This window comes from Diabrotica undecimpunctata, chromosome 7, assembly GCF_040954645.1.
Source record: "Diabrotica undecimpunctata isolate CICGRU chromosome 7, icDiaUnde3, whole genome shotgun sequence".
Classification (NCBI taxonomy): domain Eukaryota; kingdom Metazoa; phylum Arthropoda; class Insecta; order Coleoptera; family Chrysomelidae; genus Diabrotica; species Diabrotica undecimpunctata.
Window position 1 is genome coordinate 85,215,392 of NC_092809.1, and position 24,674 is coordinate 85,240,065.

The window sequence follows — 24,674 nt, forward strand, 5'->3', positions numbered from 1 at the left end:
ACTTAAAAATTAATAGTAGAATCACTTTATTTGTCGATGATATAAGTGTTATCTGGAGTAGTTTAGATTTGCTAATTCTACAATTTTCCATAAGTAGGGATCTCGTTAATATTAAGTCTTGGCCTGACTCGAATGGGCTTTGCTTTAAAACTGTAACTATGTCGTTTAGAGTAATTTTACAACCTCTAATGTTTAACAATAGTCTAATAAATATCGCAAGTTCAATTAAGTTTTTGGGACTTTTTATTGACGATACCCTAGATTTTACTTTAAGAAATATAAAATATTTATTAATCCTGCTCTATTAATTTTAGAATTCATTTACTTAATTCACAAACACATTAATACTTTAATAGAAGGTGCCATTTCCAACAAGAAATGTAAATTCTGCAGTTTATTTGACATGATTAGCTTCGGACTTAACACAAAATTCCATCAATCACAATGCCAGAAAATTGTGCAATAATCTATCTGTATACATAACGGTTTATATATCTATAACGATTTATATTACATTGGGAAATGCAACAATGCTCTTTTGTAAGAATGAACTATTCAGTAACGCAATTTTTGAACAAACTTTAGACTTTTAGTATTTTTTATGTAGATAGTACTTTAAGATAATTTTAACTTATTGTATAATTACTGAATAAAACATTGAATTGTCTTTCTGTTGTTTTAATTTCCTACATTTTAAATTTGCAATATTAACCAGTATAGGATATCTGTACCTTTTATTCAAAAATCACGCAAAATTTCTAGTTTGAAATTCCCGCGTAACTATATTTTGTCAATTTAGTTGCCTTTCCAATTAAGAGATGGCGTTCATTCGATCCGAAAGATCAACATGGTCGTGGAACGTCTAGAGTATGTATGGTTTGTGATTTAATACATCACTGCTGCCTTCTACTAAATGACACGTCAACGTATTTTCCCATCTATTAAGTGATAGCCGAACTAATTTCTCACTATCAAAATGCCAACTTATAATGGTAACATCAACAAAATCCCTAGTTTGCAGCTTTTAATTGTAATTTTATCTTTAGGTACAGTTAATTTAAAAATTAGGGCAATATGGATAACGAACATTTGCTTAAAATAAAGGTTTTTGGATAGTTAATCATTTAACGTAGTTATTTTGTACCTAAGTTCAAAAATTATTACACAATACCAATTTTTAGGCACGTTACCACGTAAGTTATGACATGGATTCATTTAAGTACAGTTATAAAAAAATTACTGCTTTCTTTGGAAATTTTAACTAGATATCATTAAAATAGAAGGTGTACAGTTTACGTACATAATCATCAGTTGAAGATTTGTTTTGAAATAGCGACGATAACTGTACCTAAAAAGTATATAAATTTTAACATTGTGACATACCACCTTAAGGAAAATAGATAGACACGTATTAAATAAATTTACCTACTTACTTCAGTACAATAATGAAAGTGTAAAATGTTCATCGGGCCTCTCAAATCCGACCAAATGCACGCATGTCTTAAAACAAATGCGATTCGTCCATCGCGTTCGTCGCGTCCACTCCGTCTCAATGAACGCTTACCTTTAATCAGCGTTTTTGGCATGCAGTTCTTAGCTGCGATATTTGATGGGGAATGATTCTAGATTATCAAAATACTCATCAGAAAGTTTATGTCCAGTGTTGTGTAGGAGTTTAGCTGGAAGGAACGGAACTTTTTTTTTAGGAACCCTGGTGAGTATTTACACTCGGCGATTGCAAGGCGTCTTTAATGTTTGTTTGGCTCGGCTGAGCCTGTAATGGTTCGAAGGACATACCTCCTGCTGAGAGATAGGATGTTGTCCTTAATCGGTGTCAGATTAGCTACCTGATATATGTGTGCTGATGGATAATGACTGCACTTCCTCATGCAGAATCTAAGGATTTTCCTTTCTGTGACCATAATGGTGTTAATTTGGCGGCCGTTAAGTGATGCGTAGAAGCATGCCTTGTATTCGATTATCGGTCTTATAAACGTTTTGTGGGTGTGCAATAATGTTTTAGATGGCGTCCTGCCCATTTTACCGGCTAGCCCTGCCAGGAGTTTAAACCTCTTTCTCACCCTATCTAGGATATATTGAATGTCGGTTTTCCAGTTGAGAATCCTGTTAAAATGAACTCCCAAATAGGAGACCGAGTTTCTGAGAATAAGGTCCTCTTCTAACAGAGTTATCCGGCCATGAACATCGCGACAATTGGAGGAATTGAATAAGATAAGTTGTGTTTTGGAGGCGTTTATGATCACTCTCCATTTATTGCACCACCTAATAACTCGGTCTAAGTTGTTTTGTGCTCTTTCGAATACAGACAATTGTCCACGCTCTCTGTGTGGTCCTGACGTGAGGAGTGCAGTGTCATCCGCATACAGAAGAAGGGTTTCCGATCTATGCTGCGGGCGGGGGATGTCACTATTGTAGAGAGATTTTCGATTTTCTTGTGCCAGACCTGATCGAACGCCTTCTGGGCGTCTAGGAATATGCCTATGACGTGTTTCCTTTCGTTAAGTGGTTGTGAGATGAAAGTTGTTGCTTCAACCAATGCATTTTGCGTGAAATGTGTAGCCCTGAATCTGAATTAGTAATCTGGAATGGCGAGGTGAGCGTCTAGGAATTCTACGAGTCTCAGTAGAGAAATGGGTCTATACGATTCAGGGTTGGTTAGGGTTTTCCCTTGTTTGGAAATCATGACTGTGCTTTCTACTTTCCATGGAATTGGATAATAGCTCAGCGTAAGACATGCATTGATTGTGTTGTTGAGCAACGAGATAATATTCTCTGGAAGATTTTAAACGCATCTATGAATGCCATCTGATTGAGCCAAATTTAAGTAATAGCAACAGAGATGGATGTAACTTAGCCAAAGATTGGTTTTATAAAGTTCTTAAAACTGGAGAAAAGGTAAAGAGATCGTGATTAGGCTATAGGGAAAGTAATAAAGCTCTATATTGTATTCCCTACAGGCTGTTGTTTTCACACTTAGCATCAAATCAAGTGTTTGCCTTAGCTAAAGAAAAAGGACTTGCCAATTGGAGAAAACTCGATGAAAAATTGCCTGAACATGAAGAAAATTCATCTAACCCCAAACTTTGATTTTATTCGTGGAAAGAGTTAGAATCTTGTTTATGTTTAGGGCAGGGACGTATTGATGCAGAATTCCAAAACAAAATCCATCAAGAGGAATTCTTACTGGAAGGCGATATTGCTCTACATTATTGATGCTATTCTATTCATAGCAAAGACTGATTTCAGTGACCCGCTTGGCAACAGTCTGTGTGATTGGAAACACGTCAAAATTATTTCGCTCCAAGGATAAGTAGAAAAACAGTGGTTATAAATTAAAAAAAATATACACAGAAAGTAGCATCGACATAGAAAAATGTGCAGTGAATAGAAATCCACAAGTAAAACTGTAAGTACACATAATAAATAGCGTAAACAACTAAAAAGTAAGCGGACAGTTTAACAAATTTGACAATTGACAGTTAAGGAACCCTCAGGTCACGGAATACAGACAGATAAACGGCGACGTTACCGGCTTGTGAGAGAAATCTGCGGAAGTAAGTGTGTCAAAAGTAGTTAACTCCTAATCTCTGAGATTAGATAAAAGCAAAGTCTTCCGTTATGGTCATACAGAAGGATCCTGAAGATACCATGGACAAAGTTACCAATGAAGAAGTACTGCGAAGTATGAACACAACTGCGGATTTAGTCAACATCGTGAAGAGCCGTAAGCTGCAGTACTTAGAAGAAGAATATCCTGGCTTGCTAACCTGAGAGCATGGTATAGAAAGACCTCAACACAGCTATTTCATATAGCAACGAACAAAGTCATCATAGCCAGAATGATCGCTAACGTTCGGAACGGACAGGCACCCTAAGAAGAAGAAGAAAGTCTTCCGAACCGTTGAGGTGAGAAACCTTTTAACGCTATCCTAGAGATTTAGAAAAGAATCTACAGTTGAAAAAAAATGGAGGAAATAATGAAAAAGATGAGTGAAAATTAGATTGTATGGATAATAGAGATAATATAAGAATAGAACAAAAACTAATTGAAGTGTAAAATGATTGACAGCTCATAAAACTGGAAATCGCAGAATTAAAAGCTAAAAATATAGCATTAAAATCAGAAAATAAAGTACACGAAAAAAGAATAGAAGATCTAGAAAGAGAAGTAAGAAAGAAAAATTTATAGTATATGGTATAACAGAGAAAGAAGGTGAACAAGAAAATGATATGATAAATAGTATAAAAAATATGGCAATTAAAATCCAAGTTCCACTAAATGAACACACAGACATAATAGATATAAAACGCGTCGGTAGCCAAAGAAATCCCCTACGACAGTTACCGAGACCTATACTACTGGAACGTAAAAGCGGTTCCAAAAGAACAGAAATAATGAACCAATCGAAAAGACTAAAAGGAACTGACATTTATCTAAGTGAAAATTATTCCAAGGAGATACAAGACCAGAGAAAAATACTGAAACAACTCTTAAAAGAAGCAAGAGAAAGGAGTCAGAAGGCATCGCTAAATTATAATAAGCTAAAAATAGACGACAAAACATATACTGTGGAAAGCTTAGGATACAAGAAGACACAAAGAGAAACGATGAATACTAAAACACCTCAAGGAAAATCCAGAGGAAGAACATATACTGAAACAACAATTTAAATATTTGGGAGAAATGAAGAAGTAACGGAACAAATACTAGCAGGCAACAAAACATACTGGAGATATCATAGGCTCATGAAGGACAAGAACTTATCCAGAAACACAAAACTGAAAATATACAGAGTTGCAATCAGACCAGTAGTTACGTATGCAGCTAAGACAATGTGCCTCAAGGAAAAAGATGAAGAAAAATTGAGAACTTTCGAAATCCTCAGACAGATTATGGGCCCGATAAGAATAGACAACGGAAAAATGAGAAGAAGAATAAACCATGAACTAATAGACATAATGAAGGGAGAAGATATAGTTAGATTTATTAAAGCACAGAGGCTGAGATGGCTGGGCACATAGAGAGGAGGAAAAACGACCTACTGATTAAGAAGATCACCAGATGGAAACATACACATCTGACATACGCGTCAGAGACATGGACTATGGTAAAAAGCGGGGCCGGGGGATGCGCTCTTCTTCTAATCGGCGTAAAGCTGAGCGGGAAAAGAACAAATCTCAGGGGACAAGTTTTGCACGGAGAGTCTTACGGCTTTGCACCTCCTTAAACTATCCCAAGACCGCTGGGTACCCCCAACAATGATTGGGGGTGTGTAATCAATCTTTGATTGCACCCTTCACGTGGTGGCCCTGTTGAAACTAAACTCAGCGGATCTAGACTAGATAGTCGATAAACAATCCCCACGCCAAGCCGTGAGACACCGTGGTGAAGGCTGTGAGGCACTGGGGTGACAGTGTCGCAAACGGTTCCTTTGGGGCAACAGGTCACACCCCTTAGTATTTAGACCTTACCCTCGCAAGCGGGGCTCTGCGAGGGGTTGACTGTCTTTCCCTAGCTACTCGTGGGATCAATATGGAATCTCAAAAACAAACAAAAACAAATACAAAAAAAACTCAGGGCCAAAGGGTTCCCGATGCCGAAGGGCCAGGGAACTCCAAAGTCAAAATCACAGTTCCTAAAGCCGAAGGGCAGGGAGCTTCTGGAGAAAATCCGAACGCCGAAAGGCCCGGAATTTCTAAAGAAATCTCCCAAGCTGATAGGTAAGGAAACAAAAAAGCTGTCAGAGTAACAGCGTTGGAAGACGTTGATCTCATGACAGACGAAGAAATTAGGGCTGCAAAGCTATCTGGCGTTTCTAAAGCCAAAATCAGTAAGCTGGTGAAACAAGGCCAAGATTACGTTCAAGCCAAAAGGGCTGTAATCAAGGCCAATTTCATCAACGCGACTGAAAGGGCAAAAGAGATGCCATCAAAGCCAATAAAGGCCATGACAAAAGTAATACAAACCCAGAAGATCGATGGCCCAAAAAGGCTAAGGTCAGACGGAAGCACACCACCCGAAAGCCTACGCAAAGGGAAAAGGCCAAGAACCGAAGGTGTGACTTTCAGCGAAGCTGCCGCTTCTGTTAAGGTTGCAGTGGTACTAACAGGATTCCCGGAAGCCAAGATGGATATAGACAAGCTTAAGGCAGTACAAATAGCCATCTTGGGTGCGTATGACAAAATTCCGGAAGCAGGACCACAGGTTCGCTTCCTGAAGAGTACATACAGGCCGGGTTTCCTGGAACTTAACTGTGCGGACGACATAAGTGCGTGGTGGCTGAAAGAGGTGATTCCAACCCTGAGGCCTTGGGAGAGTGCATCTCTCAGGGCTGTGGAGGGGGAAGACATACCCAAGCCGTACTCATGCACTGTCTTCGTACAGGACGAGCATGGGGAACGTCTTGAGTCCAAAAGGATCCTTAATAGACAAAGGATAAGTAACCATGGGCTCAGGACACATCTATGGACAGTCTGGGGTAGAAAGCCTTTAGAGAAAGGGGTGTTATGGACCTTCTCGATGGATTCTGCATCTCGAGAAGAACTCCAGAAATTAAAAATGTCACCCTTTTTCGGAGTGGGACGGTTAACGTTCCGACCCAAAGAAGGGAAGACAAAAACACGGAATGAAAAGCCAGTAGCAACTCGTTCCAGTGAAACAGGGGAGACCTCCCTACATATGGAGGTTCAGGACGAGGAACAACCTTCTTCGGGTGGAGCTGACACACCCATAAGGACTAATGTCCAAGAGTGTGTCGGACCCACGGAAGAAGGAATGTCCACAGATCCAGAACCGGCCATCTCTTCGCAATGAAGAGAGTAATAAGGCTCCTGCAGGCCAATCTTCAACATGCAAAAGCCGCATCGGCAACGCTAGTTAGAAGATTGGAACAAGAAGGCATTGATGTGGCCCTCCTGCAGGAGTCTTGGAGGATAGGTGAGAAGATTGCTGGCCTATCAACCAAACAAGGTAAGGTTTTATACACACCCAAAGCTGTAAGGCCAAGGTCGTGTATAATTCACAGTAATAGAGTAGATTGTACATTAATCCCGGTGCTCTGCACTGATGATATTGTTACAGCTGTTCTAACTATGACCACGGAAGTAGGAGAGAAGAAACTGGTGGTGTGTTCAGCCTACTTTCCAGGTGATAAGGCTCTGTGTCCACCAAGCATTATAAGCGACATAGTTGCATATTGTCTAGGAAAAGGATTACAGCTCATTATAGGATGTGATGCCAACGCACACCACACCGTGTGGGGAAGCACAAACATTAATGCAAGGGGTGAGTCTATTTTGAATTTCATCTTATCTGAAGGTTTAGTTATATCCAATATAGGAAACAAGCCAACTTTTGTCACTAAGGCACGCAAAGAAGTGTTAGATTTAACACTCTGCACGAGCAGGATAAGTGATATAATAACAAATTGGGTTGTGTCTGACAAACCCTCATGTTCGGATCACAGACATATACGATTTGACCTTGATATTTTTCCATCGGAAATTAAATACAGGAATCCTAGAGATACAAACTGGGTAGGATATAGGGAATCCCTCAGTAAAAATCTCGAGGAATGTACGATTTCGTTTAAAAGCCCAGAGGTTATAGATTCGGCGGCAGAAACGATAAGCGAAGCTATTATGGCGGCTTACCAGGAAAATTGTCCAGAAAAAACAAGGAAAAGTACGGGCAGTAATACAGTCTGGTGGAACAACGGCTTAAGGAAGATGAGGTCGGAAGTCCGAAGCCTATTTAATAAAGCCAAAAGTAACCAAGATTGGGATGCCTACAGGTATAAGCTAACGCTATACAATAAAGAAATTCGGAAAGCCAAAAGGAATTCATGGAGAGAGTTTTGCGAGGAGATTACAGATATCCCGGCATGTTCTCGAATCCATAAAGTCCTGGCAAAGGATGGTGCTACAACCAAAGAAGTAGGTTTCCTAAAGAAAGCTAATGGCAAATTTACGGACACCAAAGAGGAAAGTCTTAGAGAACTAATGAACACGCACTTTCCGGGCTCAACAATTCTGGATGATGCAGATAGGCAAACCAACATAGACCAAAGACTCACTAGACCAAGGTCTACAGATTGGAAAATAGCCACAGCAATCACAAGACCAAACAGAATTAGATGGGCTATAAATAAGTTTCGGCCATATAAGTCTCCAGGGACAGATGGCATATATCCAATACTGTTGCATATGGGATTAGAGGTATTGATACCACACCTATGCAAGCTCCTCAAAGCCACTTTAGCATGGGGGATCGTACCGGAAATACGGCAAAAGGTCAAAGTCATATACTTGCCTAAGGTAGGTAAAGTATCAGACCTAACACCAAAGTCATATAGACCGATAAGCCTATCTTCTTTTCTATTAAAAACGCTGGAAAGGCTTCTTGATAGGTACATCAGAGACGAAGTGCTAAAAGATAATCCTCTAAGCAATTGTCAATATGCATACCAACCTGGTAAATCTACGGACTCTGCGTTGGATGATCTAAATAGGCTTATCTCAAAGTCAATGGAAGACAAAGAGATAGCAATGCCCGCTTTTTTAGATATAGAAGGGGCATTTAATAATGTTACCACCAGCTCTTTGATAGGGGCTATGAGTAGACGAGGCGCACCTGCGGTAATATGCAGATGGATAAGGGCATCCCTGGAGAATAGGACAGTAATGTCCACTCTGGGTAAAGCAACCATCAAAGCAAAAGTAGGTGGAGGCTGTCCACAAGGAGGAGTTCTGTCCCCTCTACTTTGGGCAACCTTGATAGATGATCTCCTCAGAAATCTGTCCACAGAAGGCTTTTATTGTCTAGGATATGCTGACGATATAGCAATCGTTGTCAGGGGCAGGTTTGCTCAGGTAGTGTCCGAGAGAATGCAAGCAGCCCTAAATATAGTTGACGACTGGTGTAAACAAGAGAGACTGATAGTCAATGCTCAGAAAACACAAATTGTCAACTTCACCAAAAAACAGCACTACAAGGCCTAAAACCACCGGTGCTGGGAAGAACAGAGATTTCATTTGCCAAAGAAACAAAATACCTTGGGGTATATTTTGATCATAGGCTTACATGGAATACTCACATTCTAAAAACCACACAGAAAGCTACTATGTCCTTGGGCAGATGTAGAAGAATGTGCGGTAAGAATTGGGGACTTAACCCCAAAATGACTCTATGGTTATATACAAGGGTTATTAGACCCATGATAACCTATGGCTCGGTGACGTGGTGGACAAAGACGCAGCAAGTGGGAGCAATAAGGCTGCTAGGTAATACACAAAGGCTAGCATGCTTGTGTATTACGGGGGCCTTAAAAACAACTCCTACTGCATCGCTGGAAGTCCTGTTGAATCTACCACCACTTCATATCTTTATACAGGGCGAAGCCAGATCCGTGATGCACAAATTAATCCATAGTCAGCGACATATAAGCCAGATGCATGGTACTGACAACAGAAAGCTAATCGAGGAGCTAAAAGCCGATATTGTGATGGGGAAACCTATCGATGCAACAGTTACGAGATATAGCTTTAACAATAAGTTCACAATTAAGATATCAGGCAGGGAAGACTGGAATAAAGGTGTACCCATACAAGCTGCTGCTACCTGGTACACGGATGGCTCAAAAACATCGGAGGGTGTGGGAGCCGGCATAGTAGGGACAAATCAAGGGATAGATTTCCCGGTAAGTCTATCTAAGGATGTGACAGGCGGAAATAACTGCAATCCATCACTGCGTGGAAGAAATAGAAAGGCAGGAAAGAACGTTCTGTTCAGTTGCCATCTTCACAGATAGTCAGGCAGCGCTTAAGTCACTCAATTCAGTAGAGGTCAATTCTAAGCTAGTATGGGATTGCGTGTGTGCCCTAAATAAACTAGGAGACCGTAACAAGGTTACGGTAGCCTGGGTACCGGGGCACGAGGGTCATAAGGGCAATGAAAAAGCAGATGAAATGGCCAAACAAGGCTCATCATTGCCATTCATTGGACCGGAACCCTTCTGCGGAGTTGCTAAATCAGTAACAAGAACGGCTACAAGGAAGTGGGTAGCTCGCAAATCTCTGGAATGGTGGAGGAATTCACCAGGACAAAGACAGGCGAAACAGTTCATTACAGAACATTCTCCAAAATTTACGGCAGACCTAATAAGCAAAGACAGGAAAACAGTCAAGGTCATAGTAGGTCTTCTAACAGGGCACTGTAAGCTGAATAGGCACTTGAAGCTGATGGGATTATTAGATGATGACCTGTGCAGATTCTGTCACCTCGAAGAAGAAACAGCAGAGCACATTTTATGTCAGTGTGACAGTCTGGCAAATGTGCGGTTCTTTGCATTAGGAGAAGAAAATCCACTGGCAAATAGCTACATGGAAGGTACAGTCTCGAAGCTACTAGACTTTATAAAAAGGGTCACGCTAGAGAATGTTATGTAGGACTAAAGGACCACAATAGATCTGAAAAGGTCGCAGTGGAATAGGCCGAAAGGCCACCTCTCTTAATCTAATCTAATCTATGGTAAAAAGCGATGAAGAACTGTTAGGCCGCTTTGAAAGAAGAATACTTAGGCACATATACGGAGGAGTACAAAAAAGCGTGATATGGCGCAGGCGCTACAATTTTGAATTGTATCAATGCTATGAAAAATGCAACATCGTCCGGTCTATTAAAATTAATAGACTAAGGTGGCTAGGACACCTTGAAAGAATAGACACTGGAGGCCCCCAAAGACGGATATTATATCAAGAGCCAGTAGGAACCAGGAAGAGAGGCAGGCCAAGATCTAGATTTAAAACTCAAGTCGAAGATGACTTGAGGAATCTAGGGGTCAGAAATTGGAAAGCCAGGGCGAAAGATAGAGGGGAATGGAGACTAGTTCTTAAACAGGCCAAGACCCACACAGGGTTGTAGAGCCAAAGATGATGATGATGACCAGATGGAAACCAGCAACTGAAAGACCAAGGGGAAAACCCAGAGAGAAATGGGAGGATCAGGTCATGAGAGATATCAAAATTCTGGAAGTGAGAAACTGGAGGGAACTATGCACATATCGAAATGAGTGGAAGAAAATTGTAACGAAAGCCAAGTCATACAACAAACTTTGACAACATACAAGTGGAAGGAGGAGTGATTCACCACAATAAGCGAATCAGAGAGGCAAATAAGTAAGAGCAGCAAACATTCCACACATAATGAAAAGCCCTGATGATGATGATGATGATTTCAGTGGACCCATCCAGTGGAAAGTTAAAAACAACCTTAGCCGTAAAACAACGCTAGGCGCTTGTACTACCTATATTTTAAATTTTATCATTTTTGTTCTAGACGAGGTTTTTCGCTTGCTCAAGCCTTTGATATAATTTATAATGATGAACTGATGGCGATATTTTTGTAGAACCTCCAGATACAAATGTAGACACTGGCTATGATTCAGGAGAGTATGTAGTGATATAATAACCAAATCTTTTATAATAAAAATAGAGGAGATCCGTTTGTTTGTTACTATTTTATTTATAAGTGGGTATAATCAATTACCATACAAGCGACATTATTGGGATTATAATGACGATATGAAAAATTATGCAGTATCCAAGGCCATGCGAAGAGATCGATTTTTACAGATTTGCCGGTTTTTGCACTGGTCAGATAATACCAAAATCAACCAAAATTACAAGGCATAGGAAAATATGACCTCTTATGGACATGCTTAAAAAAAGTGTTAAAAATTTTGTACCAGAAGAACATTTATCTTATGATGAAAGTATAATAAAATACTTTGGCAGACATAGCTGCAAGCAGTTTATTAAAGGAAAGCCAATTAGATTTGGATACAAAATGTGGTGTGTCAATACACAAAAATTGGGTATTTAGTTAACTTTGACTTATACCAAGAAAAAAATCCAAAATCAAATAATGAAAAGTATGAAAAACTATTTGGAAAAGCTGCTAGTTCTTTGTTATTACTATTAGACGATCTGCCAGTCAAGAAAAGCAATCTAAGATGCAATATTTATATGAATATTTTGTTTTCTGGAACGGCTTTATTTTCATGTTTAAAATTTCGTTGTTATAACGCCATAGGAACCATTCGCGAAAACCGAGTTCTCAGAGGATGTCCTAAAAATGAGTTTATGAAAAATGATCGAGGTTATTTTGAAACATCTATTGAACGAAATGATGGACAATTATATATGGTGGTCCGGTGGATGGATAATGCAGCAGTAACAATGATTTCATCAACCTGTGGCACTCAAGAAGTAGGTCTAGTAAGAAGATTTTCTCAGAAACTCAAATGAAACATACTTGTTTCTAGACTGAAATTGATCGCCAAGTATAACACATTTATGAGAGGAACTGATCAAATGGGTCAGAAAGTAAGTTTCTACCTGATCAGTATTCGTGGCAAAAAATGGTATTGGCCAATTTTTACATGGATGCTCGATGTTGCATTACAAAATAGTTGGATATTGTATAATAAAACTGGCAGAGAAAATGTATCGCAATTAAATTTTACAAGAAAGATTGTGAGTACATATTTAGTAAAGTATAGTGTACTTAGCAAAGGAAGCGGAAGACTGTCAGCTTCCTTGACAGCATCTGTCGATAGCCGAGTATCTGATGATATTCATTTTGACACCATCAATCATTTGATACAGTACATTCCAGATGGGAAAAAGAGAAGATGTGCGACTAAAACATGCAAATCTATCACACATTGTTAGAACAATGTGTTTAAAATGTGATATTGGACTATGCACTTCTTGTTGTATACGGTTTCACTCTCATATAGTGTAAATTTTTATACTTAATCACACCGAATTACATTTTTTTATGAATAAATCTCTATTTTTTTTTTTATTGAATACTTTACTGTATCCCAAATGGTTTAATTTTTGGTTTATTATGTTCAACAAAAACTAGGTAGTGTAAGCACCTAGCGTTGTTTTAAGACAACACTTAATATCTCAGAAATAAAATATCTCAGAAAAAATATTTTATGAAGTTTTTTATTTGTTAATCTCAGCGCTGAGTTAATATGTATAAGTGTATTAATAAAAGCGTTTTTCATAAATAAAACTATTTAATGGAAGGGGAGGGGGCGGCAAACTGATCTTTGTCAGTGTCCTATTTTTTGCCAAAATTGCAAAGATGTAAATTAATTTCTTAAATATTTTCTTATTAAGAACAAGATTACTGATAATATGTAAATATAAGCAAAATTTTAAAACTTAAAAGAAAAATTAATTTGAGCATTAATGGGTTAAAAGGAGATTTCCTGTCCACATGGAAGGGCTACACCATTTTTTTTATCACTGTGGCAGAATTGTATCCACAGTCATACTAAGGTAGGTTGATATCCATATGTATTTGACTTAGAATGATTTAACAATATATATATATATATATATATATATATATATATGAGTCGCTCAGAAGCAGAGTGGCCTAAGTGTAAAATTGATGTTTTGAGATATCGACAAGTAAAGAATTGAGCTAAAAATGAAACCAGTTTTTTTCATTAACTAGTATTATTTTATTCACGTACACAAACATTTCTGGAACCTAATACATTATATGAGTCGAATGCGCAAAAAATTAACAAAAAAAAATCTTTTTTTCTACAAAAAAAAGTCAGTTGGGCCACTATGTCAAATATTAAGCTTTTACGAAACAACATATAACTTTCACTTGGTTCATATATCAGTTTTGGTTCAGTTTAACTTAAACTATACCTTCTTTTTTTGTTGAGTAAAAATAAATTTTAAATGTGGCAACAATATGCATGTCTACCAAAAATATGCAAACATGGAATCCTTTTAAATAGAGGATGCCTAAACAACATCCGCTATGCAGATGACACCATAATTTTTGGAGACAGTTTAAACAGTTTACAGCAACTAATAAACAAAGTAAATGAAGTAAGTGAAAGATTTGGACTACAAGTAAACATATCAAAAACTAAATTTATGGTCATCAGCAAAAATAAAATTAGAGACTTCCAACTGCTTATCAATTATCAAAGAGAAGTGATGTATACAATTAAAAGGAAAAAGGTAGAATATCTGGGACACATAATGAGAAGCAGCAATAAATACAGATTACTGAAAATAATCCTTCAAGGCAAAGTATTTAGAAAGCAAGGAATTGGGAAAAGAATATCATGGTTAAAAAACCTGAGGAAATGGTTCTCCACAACAACTAATGTATTTAAAGCATCAGTTACTAAAATAATTATAGCCAGAATGATCGCAACTATTCGAAACAAATAAGCACCAAAAGAAGAAGACCAAAAATCTACTATTATAGCATGTATAATTTCTATGTACAACTTAAATGAATTTGGACTATTTAACAATATTAATATGCATTTTTATATAATTTACATCTAAAACCTTTAGATAATTACAATTATGTTTGTACGTTTTATTACATTTCATAATATTATGACAATTTACTATTTTATTAGGTGTTTGTATTGTCAATAAGACTTTTTATTTGAGATTTAATTTTGTTTTGCCTTCTTTCTTAGTTTTTAAAACTTGCGGCATTACAATCATTAAAAATTGGCCTTTTCTGGGGTTTTCAGCCAAAGTCCAAAAAATTCACGATTTTCAACAAATATGTTTAATGAAAGTATTTACCAAATAATGAATTATACTTTACCAAAGTAGGAAAGCACTGGTTAGTAATCCTTTGAAACCAAGTATGTTCTTCCTGTTGTAAAGATTCTTTCATAAACCATCTAGTTATATTTGGGGCTTCAATTGACGGCATATGGAGATTAAAAACCTTCTTTTGATCACTATGTAATAGCAAATATTCGTCCAAGTCTTTTTTTAAATCAACCATATTTTGTTGCTTCATTCATCACTTCACTTCTTCTTTTCTTCTCTTCTTTTTTGGCGCTGCACTTAGGCAATTTGCCAGCTCGATACATGGGAATTCCAAATAATCGAGTATCCTGTACTACTGTGAATTCCTATAGCTAAAACACAAACTATAGCTGCGGGTGTGCCACAGCATAGATAAATTACACCTAGATTGGTAACAGGGATAGCCAAGGTCAAATCATGTTCGGATTAGGCGCCCATTCGCTTGGTGGCGCTGCTAGTCTCGTTCCTGCACGGAGTGAGTGTGCTGTGATCAAGTCAAAGTTGAGTTTAGACAAATACGGCGCCATATTTGTATTTGTTTTATTTTTTATAATTTATTTTATAATTTAAAATTTTTTGTATAAATAGTGCAAAATCGTACAATTTTCGACGATTTTTTATTATGGAATCGAACACATTACATGGAATAACAATGTAGAGACGAAGAACTGAACAAAAAAGATGTGTTCCAGATTGCATGGATACTACCAAAGAATATAGACGCTTAAGCGTCTATATTCTTTGATACTACTTTTTTAAGTCCAGGACATTATATGGATATGTTTGATAAATGGGTGAATGCTGTTAAGAGCCCTAATTAGAGAATGCTGCAAAAGAAACTATTTATAACAATTTTCGTGTATGCGCTAGTCATTTTAAAGAGGAAGATATAGTCAATGTTGGAAATGGCGGTATTACGAGAACAGCCGTTCCGAGTTTGTTTTTACCAGGACCAGGTAAGAACTATTATACCACTGACCTATATTCTTATTCACATTATATCTGACCTTTTACTATAAAATTAGTTTATAAATTTAACCTAAAATTATATATTATAAAACCAGTCTTACTTAGCTTAGTATTTGAATTATTTGTAGGTGGTGGTTCAACAACTATCTTAAAAAGCATCACCTTAGAGAGGGTTCGGCATAAATTTCTACAGGTGTGCGCCTTTCAAAGTTGGATTAGATTAGCAGACCATGACTACACTATCATGGAGAGGTCTATGAGCTTGCCTGCTTTAAGTATGAGGAGGGATCTGTCCCTCTCTTGTGAGTGAGATTGGTCTTAGAGTACCATATTATAATACCATGGTTTGCCTCATCTATGTACTTTTAATGTTCCATTTTGTAAAACAACCTATGGTGCTAATAGCCCACTGAATAGATACTTATCTTTGTTAAACAACCTAAATGTAAATGTATTTATTATGTCCCTCAATAAATATATAAATATTAGTAGAAGAGTTACTGGTACCATAGAGTTTGGAAACTTAACTGTGTAAAATACTTCATGTTTTTATTGTAACTAGGTAATACTTTACATATTTTTTTATTTTTGTTATGTTATTTTTCCATCTTTATTGTTTGTGCTGGATTTTAGAATCATAGAACTAACTGTTGGGTTTATAGGTTTTAAAATGTCATTACATCTTTAATTATATATATATATATATATATATATATATATATATATATATATATATATATATATATATATATATATATATATATGTGTACATGCATGTGTTTGTGTACATAATATATTTTTATTTCACATTATTTAATTTTATTATCTTAAAATACTGTGTACTTAACCACTAAGTTGTAACACTTAATCGGCTTGTCCCGTATATTAGCCTGCATCCACATAGACAGCGGTAAGGTGTTCAGAGTTATGAATAAATAAATTTGAATGTGTTGACAGGGATCTTTCCTATTCTGTTGATGACAGGGATGGGATGTCTGATCTTAAGATGACATACTGGTGAAAAAATCTGTTGATTGTAATTGTGTTTGTCATTTCAGGCATAAAAACATTATTATCCTCTGTTGTTTGGAGTTTATACTGAGCAAATAAAGTTACTATATCAGGTTTTAGCAAAGCTTACATTCTGGGTGAAAACTTTAAGCATACCTTAGAAATAAATTATTTACCTTATCCATTGTTCTTTTTTTTTGTTCGTTTTTTCTATTTGCTATCATTCGGTTATTCCTCATTCTTGGGTTTTCTTTTTGCAAGAAGCAATATTTTGCTAATCTAATCAAAATCATAATTTTGTTGATAACCAGAATATTTTTCTGGAACTCATATTATGATTCTGATTATAAGAATAAAAGTATTATCATATAAATATATAACATATAGTATGAGTATAAATGTATATAAACTTCTTTCTAGAACTAAATCATTTAATTGTTCTGTTTCCAACTTAGCAGGGTCCTTGAGTTCTCTCTTTCTGTGAGTAGAACGCCAGACTGTAAGAGTTTTCACTGACCACTGATAGTGTGTGTTATTGCATTAGGATGAAAGTACTACAAAAAACTCAGAATGTCTGATGGCTGTCTGTTGCTTATTAGGCTTTAATTTGACATTAGAATTACAAAAAAAATATTTAAATACTGACAAGTTCCTGTCACAACATTTAGAACACTAAATTATACTACATTCACCCGTCCCTATTTTTGAACAAAATATTGCAACTATTTTGGTTTATTTTTAGCTCCAGCTGATTTACAGCTAGAATGAAAATCTGAATTTTCCAATCTTGGTTCATCATTATCATCAGGTTTTTGAACAGGTAAATTTTCTGTCTCATCTGGTATTTATTTAGTAGTGGAATTCTCTAGTGTGTTATTTGGACCTTCATCATTATCTTGATTCAATAATATAACAATTCAACAGTAAACTTCTTATATAGTGCAGAGCACATGGTAAAGCAGTTTTCCATTAAGTGAATTCTAAATTTTTGGTTTTCTATGCTAGATTCACCAATTTCCATATAACTCATTGTATTTTTCGACTTAACCATTTTCTTCATGATTATATGGTGTTGTTCTACTTGAATATATTCCTTTAGAGTGTAGATAATTAATAAATTCTTGTGAAGTAAAGCTAGTTCTCCTTGTTAGATTTGATATATACCGTCATTCTATATAAACCAAATAGTGATTTAATCTGTAATTGGTTAGAATTGCTTTTCTACCAGATAATGTCTGCATTTTTTTAAATACTTCAACTCATTTGCTTTTTTTTTCAATTGCATAATGTTTTTATTCAGAATCTGTGAGGGTATGTGTGAAAAAAGCAATTGGTTTTCCAGATTGATTGCTTCGCTTATGTAATCGTAGATTAATTTTTTAAAAGCATGTACTTATCTTTACCTTCTAGGGATTTATCTTTAGATTCATTGCTTTCTAAAAATTCTTGAATGTTATATACTTACTAATGTTTGAATTCTTTGGTGGAAGTTTGACAGTTTGGACCAGCCTCTAGTTTATCTGGTCTAAAGTACTTCCCCATTGTAAATTTATGCGAATAAAATTGTAGTAAAATGTCTTTTGCAGAATTAGGCTTTTATTCACATAAAACTTGATAAGAATGACAAAACAATTATTTAAATACTGACCCGTTCTTGTCACAACATTAAGAAAACTAAATTATACTACACATGGCTTGTATTATTAATATTTCTTGTAACACATATAACATTTCTTGTAACATTTTTATAAATAAAGATTTTATTCTATATTTTATTCTGTAATTTTTTTAACCACTTTGGCATTTTAATGTAATGGAAAATAAATATAGTCCCAACATAACAAGAAAACCCAAAAAGTATACGAAAAATATTTATTATCGTATAGGATAAGGATTTTTCTTGTTATTTTAGGATTATATCGATTTTCCTTTACTTTAAAATGAGTTCACAATCCTAGGTAATATTACTAAACTTTTGAATTTAGCGCCATGTATATATAGTTATGCGCCCGATCACTAGGTGATGCGCCAATCATTGTTTTATTCCTTAACACGGAAGTTTCAATGCTAGGTGGTAGTGTGCTATGTGCCACAGTCAGAGATATGTAAGACAGGGGATATGACATACGGTGAAATAGATGCATCCATGATACTAGGAATAACAAGATAGGATCTTCCCGTAGCACAAAATCGGTCGTGTTCGCGCATGCCGTCATTGGAGAGCAGAATTTGAATTCTTGTTAAAGTTAAATGGGATTTTTATGCATTCTGTGATGAAATTATTCGATTAGCAAAATAATAATATTAAAAAAAGGTTTAATAATTACAATAATCGTACACAAAAGGATATCTCCAAACTATTTATTAAAGATTATTATTGACACATACAAAAACCTGACATTACGAACGTGCAGCTCTCCAATTACGTCACCACTTATGCGCAATATCTTATCTTCTTAATCATAGTATCATGGATGCATCGAGTTAGAATCTAAACTCGATGATCGGTTCGCCATATTGGTGAGTATCTGACAGATTGTTGTTTGTGTGGAGTAGTTCTGTGCATAGAAATTTAATTTTAAAAATATTTTGAGCTTATTTTTGTACGGTTTTTACGTTTATTTAAAGTGAAACTATTATGACATCGTGTTCTTTTATTTTGTGTCCAAATAACACTCGTAATAATAAGAAAATCTCCACTGGAATATCTTTTCATAGGTTAGTATGAAATTGTAAACAGTGTACAGGGCGGTATTACTTCCGTTTTTAGTGATGCCGCGTGTAAAAAGAATATGTAATCTTTTTAATTTGGTTTATGTGGTTGTAGATTTCCTAAAGATGTTGAAAGGAGAATTGCCTGGATACAGTTCGTAAATAGTGTGGGAACTGGGAACCTTCAAAATTTAGTAAATTGGACATTATAATTATAATTACACCTGGACATTACACAGTATACAACTTTAATTGTACATTTCACTTGCTTTCATTTGCAAATAAATAAGTTTGTATAGGTGTGAACAAAGAGATTTCAACTAGAAGGTTCTTGATATTTTGTATAAAGTACTAGTTAATAATTAATCACATTTTTGTTTTGGCCATTCTTTAAATATGTACTATTTGACATTTTTTTTTATGTAACAACAGCAGTTTTTTGCGTTTAAAAATATGATTTATGCTTTTTTTATAATAAAGCTACTTTATTTGTGTACAAAATGAAGTTTCAGTCAGCTTATAAAAAAATTTTGGTGCATGTTGAACTGAAAAATAAATTTAGTGGTAACTGCTTTCCTTTAGAAGATTTAAATATTTTAAAATGCAATCCCACCGATCACATTAATATCACTTTCAGAGAATATAGATTGAGTAATAGTTGTGATACTGATGTGTCAGTAGATATAATTGATCATGATCACAGCTATATCAATCCTTTCTCTCAATACTCTAAAAGCATAACTACATACATTGCTGGTTATGTTGTGTTTTACTTACAAAAAAGATTAGTCTGTAGTGAATGTTTAAGCGCATTAGTAAGTGTCACTCGGAACAACTTTTTATTTTTATTTATTGATAAAAAAAATAATAAAGGATTGCAATATCCATCTGAAAGTGTAATTGATATATGCTTTATGGCTGAGACAATTTTAAAAGAAATCCCTTCTACAACTTGTACGAGTACCAACGATTTAGTTACAAAAGTTTTACGGAGGTACATAAACAAAGATATCTTTTTAAATTTACTTAGTCATAGCATTGATCAACAATTCTCAGATAATCACAGAATACTCCTAATAAAGGCTGTAGCAAGCCGCTATATTGATATTAGGATGTTCTATATGTGCAAGAGTAAGACTGACAAATCTCTCAGTATGAGACCTCTTATTAATAAAGTGGTATTATTTAGTGAACACTTTAGTGGAATTCAAATTGTTTAAAAAAAAATATTGTTTAAAAATTCTTGTAAACATTGTTAACATCAATATAATAAAGCTCTTTCATTTTTCTAATTTTTATTCGAGGGCTCGATATACCATCATATTGTGAGCTAGTTTTTGTACCAGCTTTATACATAGGATGAGTGTCTCAAACTTTATATGTTACGGAAAATAAACGAAAAGCCGGTGAATATCGACAATCGCCTGTTAAGTTAGTTATTGTTGACAGTTGCAACAGCTAAAAAGTAGTATTTTCAACCGTTTAAAATATCCCGCGACTTTGACACTAGCCAGACAATATCCCTTGTCATAGGCTCGCATTACTGGAAAAGGGATCTTTATATGCAGATATAACAATTCCATAGAAACCACAATAAGTTCAAAAAGGATAAAGAACACGGCATGTCTTTGATACAATTCTTTAACTACCTACCTATACACAATAACTAATTTCTATATTTTTTATATAAATATATAAAATAATTATATATAAATATATAATTTATATTAATAGTACATGGAACTAACATATCTAAATGTATATAAACTTATGTAAGTGCACTTGCTAATTGTTGTTTTTTACTTGTATGTAAATGTTATAATTTTAAAACCATATCATTGACTGGTTTTGTACATTTTTTTAAACTTTATGTATGTAATAAATTTTATAATTATTATTAAACTGTACTTGAAGAGTACTAAAAATGAAAGTAATTTTATTCCAAATAACTATTATTAATCTAACTCAATGCTTATTCCCAAACTAAACAGTAAATCGTAAATACAATTTGAATTAATTTGAATCCGGACCTGCCCGTCGCCATATTGGAGAGTACATCCTGCAGAAGTGGACAGAAATATCGTTTGTGTCATATCCCCTCTCTTACATATCTCTGGCCACAGTACATAAAAAAAATAGTAGTGCCAAGCACATTACCACCTAGCATTGAAACTTCCGTGTTAACGAATAAAACAATGATTGGCGCATCACCTAGTGATCGGGCGAGTAACTATATATACATGGCGCTAAATTCAAAAGTTTAGTAATATTTAGGATTGTGAACTAATTTTAAAGTAAAGCTGGATTTATAGTTTGACGCTCTGTAAACGTAGACGCACTGGAAAAAGATCAATATATAATCATAGAATAATCGAACACACATAGAAGCGACGCAACTGTCCAAAAGCGTGTACCATTTTTGTATACGCATGCCCGATTCTGGTTGTGTAACTGTCAAAAACCCGTGCTTATTCTTGAATTCTGGTTCTTTTCGATAGTCCGTAGGCGTCTATGGTAAATACTCGACACAACAATTGCATTTGACCATTTATATAATTATTTATAGTTAAAAGGTTATAGTTATAGTTAAATATATAAGTTTATATTTATAGTTTATAGTTAAAAGTTTAATTTATATTTAAAATGTCTGGATATATTTGTGCGATTCGCGGATGTTCATCTGTGACAGGAAAAGGAATAAGATTATTTAGATTTCCTAAGAATAATAACAGGTAATTACTATTGCTTTGTAATTATTATTAGTTATTACATAATAGTATTGGTTTGACTTTCGAACAGTAAGCCGACGCCGACGTGTCTGTCCGAGCTATAAAAAATAAACTTTGGTCTGCCAAGGGATAGTTCAAAATGAAAACATTAAATTTGGTGTCAGTGCTATTTCTTTTATTGAAAGACGCAAGTCTCCGAAGGCTCAGGCCAAAAAATCAACAGATGGTTGCCGGGTATCAGCGCGCTCGAAGACAACAATACGAATATAGTATTTTTAGGAAATAAAAATATATAGAGGGTTTTATACACGAGAATATTTTTGATTTAAGAGCGTAGGCGCAAAATTTCGGGCAAATGTTTTTTAAATGTATTCATTTTTTTCGAATCCTGAAAAAACTAATAAGTATTTTTGAAAAATTGAAACGCAGAATGAAAGACCACATTATTACTGAGGGCCAAAAGTTCCCGAAAACTTCTATAATGTTTATTTTAATAAGTTACAGGGGTGAAAAAAAAGAGAAAATTTAGTGTGATTTTTAATTTCAAATATCTCATTCAAAAAAACTTTTTGTTTATTCTAAGGGACTTTCGGCCCTCGGTAATAATGTAATCTTTCATTCTGTGTTTAAATTTTTCAAAAATATTTGTTAGTTTTCTCAGGATTCCAAAAAAATGTTAAAAAGCATTGGCCCGAAATTTTGCGCCTACGCTCTTAAACGAAACAAAGAAATTACTAAAATGCTCAAACTAAAAATTGTTGGAATCATAATTAGACCGATAATTAGGAAAATCTTAAAATTACAACAGAACAAGACTTCAAAATTGCAAAAACATGGTTGCATATAAACAAACTTAAATTAAATTATGAAAAAACTAAATAGGTACTCATCTACTTTTTGCTATAGGTATACAAAAGTTGTCTGCCAATTTTTAATTCGTTAAATATAAATAAAAAAGATCAAATAGGTATATGGATCGAAGTACATAAAATATTTAGGAGTTTTAAATGGGAATTACAAATAAAAAATATTAAAACTTTAAATGGGAATGGGGAATTACAAATAAAAAATATTAAAACTTTATTTGTTGCATATCTCAATATTTAGTGACATTTTTGTGACTTAGGAGAAAACTGTAAATTTATTAAGATTAGATATTGACAAAAGTTAAATATTTCATTACATACAATATACTTAGAATATACTAATACTCTTATAGTTGTAAGTAATAAAGTATTATTTATAAATACAGAAAAAGTTCTTTGTTTAAAATATGTTCTGTTAAAAATTTGTAGTGCCAAAGTGTGGATAGAAGCTTGCAGACGAGAAGATTTGTTATTCAAAATGGATTCACTTTATAATAATTATAGGATTTGTGAACTGCATTTTGAAGATAATGTTATTGTAAAAGGAAATAGAAGAAAAATATTGGCGCATGACGCAGTACCTTCAATGATCTTTGTTATTTATATTTAACGAATTAAAAATTGGCAGACAACTTTTGTATATAGCAAAAAGTAGATGACTACCTATTTAGTTTTTCCATAATTTAATGTAAGTTTGTTTATTTGCAACCATGTTTTTGCAATTTTGAGGTCTTGTTCTGTTGTAATTTTAAGATTTTTAGTAATTTCTTTGTTTCTCTTAAGAGCGTAGGCGCAAAATTTCGGGCCAATGCTTTTTAAATACAATCATTTTTTTCGAATCCTGAGGAAACTAACAAATATTTTTGAAAAATTTAAACACAGAATGAAAGATTACATTATTACCGAGGGCCGAAAGTCCCTTAGAATAAACAAAAAGTTTTTTTGAATGAGATATTTGAAATTAAAAATCACACTAAATTTTCTCTTTTTTTTCACCCCTGTAACTTATTAAAATAAACATTATAGAAGTTTTCAGGGACTTTCGGCCCTCAGTAATAATGTAGTCTTTCATTCTGCGTTTAAATTTTTCAAAAATACTTATTAGTTTTTTCAGGATTCGAAAAAAATGAATGCATTTAAAAAACATTGGCCCGAAATTTTGCGCCTACGCTCTTAAGAATTTATATTGTGTGATATGCCCACTGACTATTAATTTTCTGGTTGTTAGCTGTCATTGGCGGCTTGGCCACGTAACTTCAAAGGACTGTCGCTTCTCTGTGTTCGGTTGTTCTCTGATAGAATTTTGTGTACTCTTATTTATAAATGAACGTAAACGCATGACGGAACGTAAGTGAAACGCACTGCAACGGAAGAGTTGGCCAATATTCATCTTTTACAGTGCGTTAATTGCGTTTGGCCAATCAAAAGGAAGAATTTTGTGCTGTCAACCAAAGTGAACTGTCTGGCACGCCCACCATTTTGTAAAGTTGTTTATCAACATATTCGAATTTTGATTTTGTTGATTATTTGTTACAATGAACGTTAAGAATTTATAAAATAATAATAATAATTAATAAAAGGGTATTATAGTATCATGTTTACCAACTCAAGCCACTGTTTCTACTCATGCGAACAAATTCCACTCCGTCGATTTATAAATTGAAATAATATTTACAGTCCGTTTGTTACGTCTGCAGTGCGT

The 24,674-nt window shown here is 34.8% G+C and overlaps 1 protein-coding gene and 1 long non-coding RNA gene across 2 annotated transcripts in view; one reads left to right on the forward strand and one right to left on the reverse strand.

Annotated features, from left to right (window-relative positions):
* The window catches only part of LOC140445544 (uncharacterized), a 299,013-nt gene extending 283,951 nt beyond the window's left edge, over positions 1-15,062 (reverse strand). Inside the window, exon 1 of the mRNA XM_072537640.1 lies at positions 14,696-15,062. Within this exon, the coding sequence (XP_072393741.1) occupies positions 14,696-14,896 (201 nt within the window). The 5' untranslated portion in view covers positions 14,897-15,062. The remainder of the gene's footprint in view (positions 1-14,695) is intronic.
* A 1-nt stretch (position 15,063) lies between these two features.
* On the forward strand, positions 15,064-18,440 carry LOC140445545 (uncharacterized). Its single transcript, XR_011951410.1, has 2 exons — positions 15,064-15,641; positions 15,783-18,440. It is a non-coding gene; the product is annotated as an uncharacterized lncRNA (long non-coding RNA).
* The last annotated feature ends 6,234 nt before the right edge of the window (positions 18,441-24,674 follow it).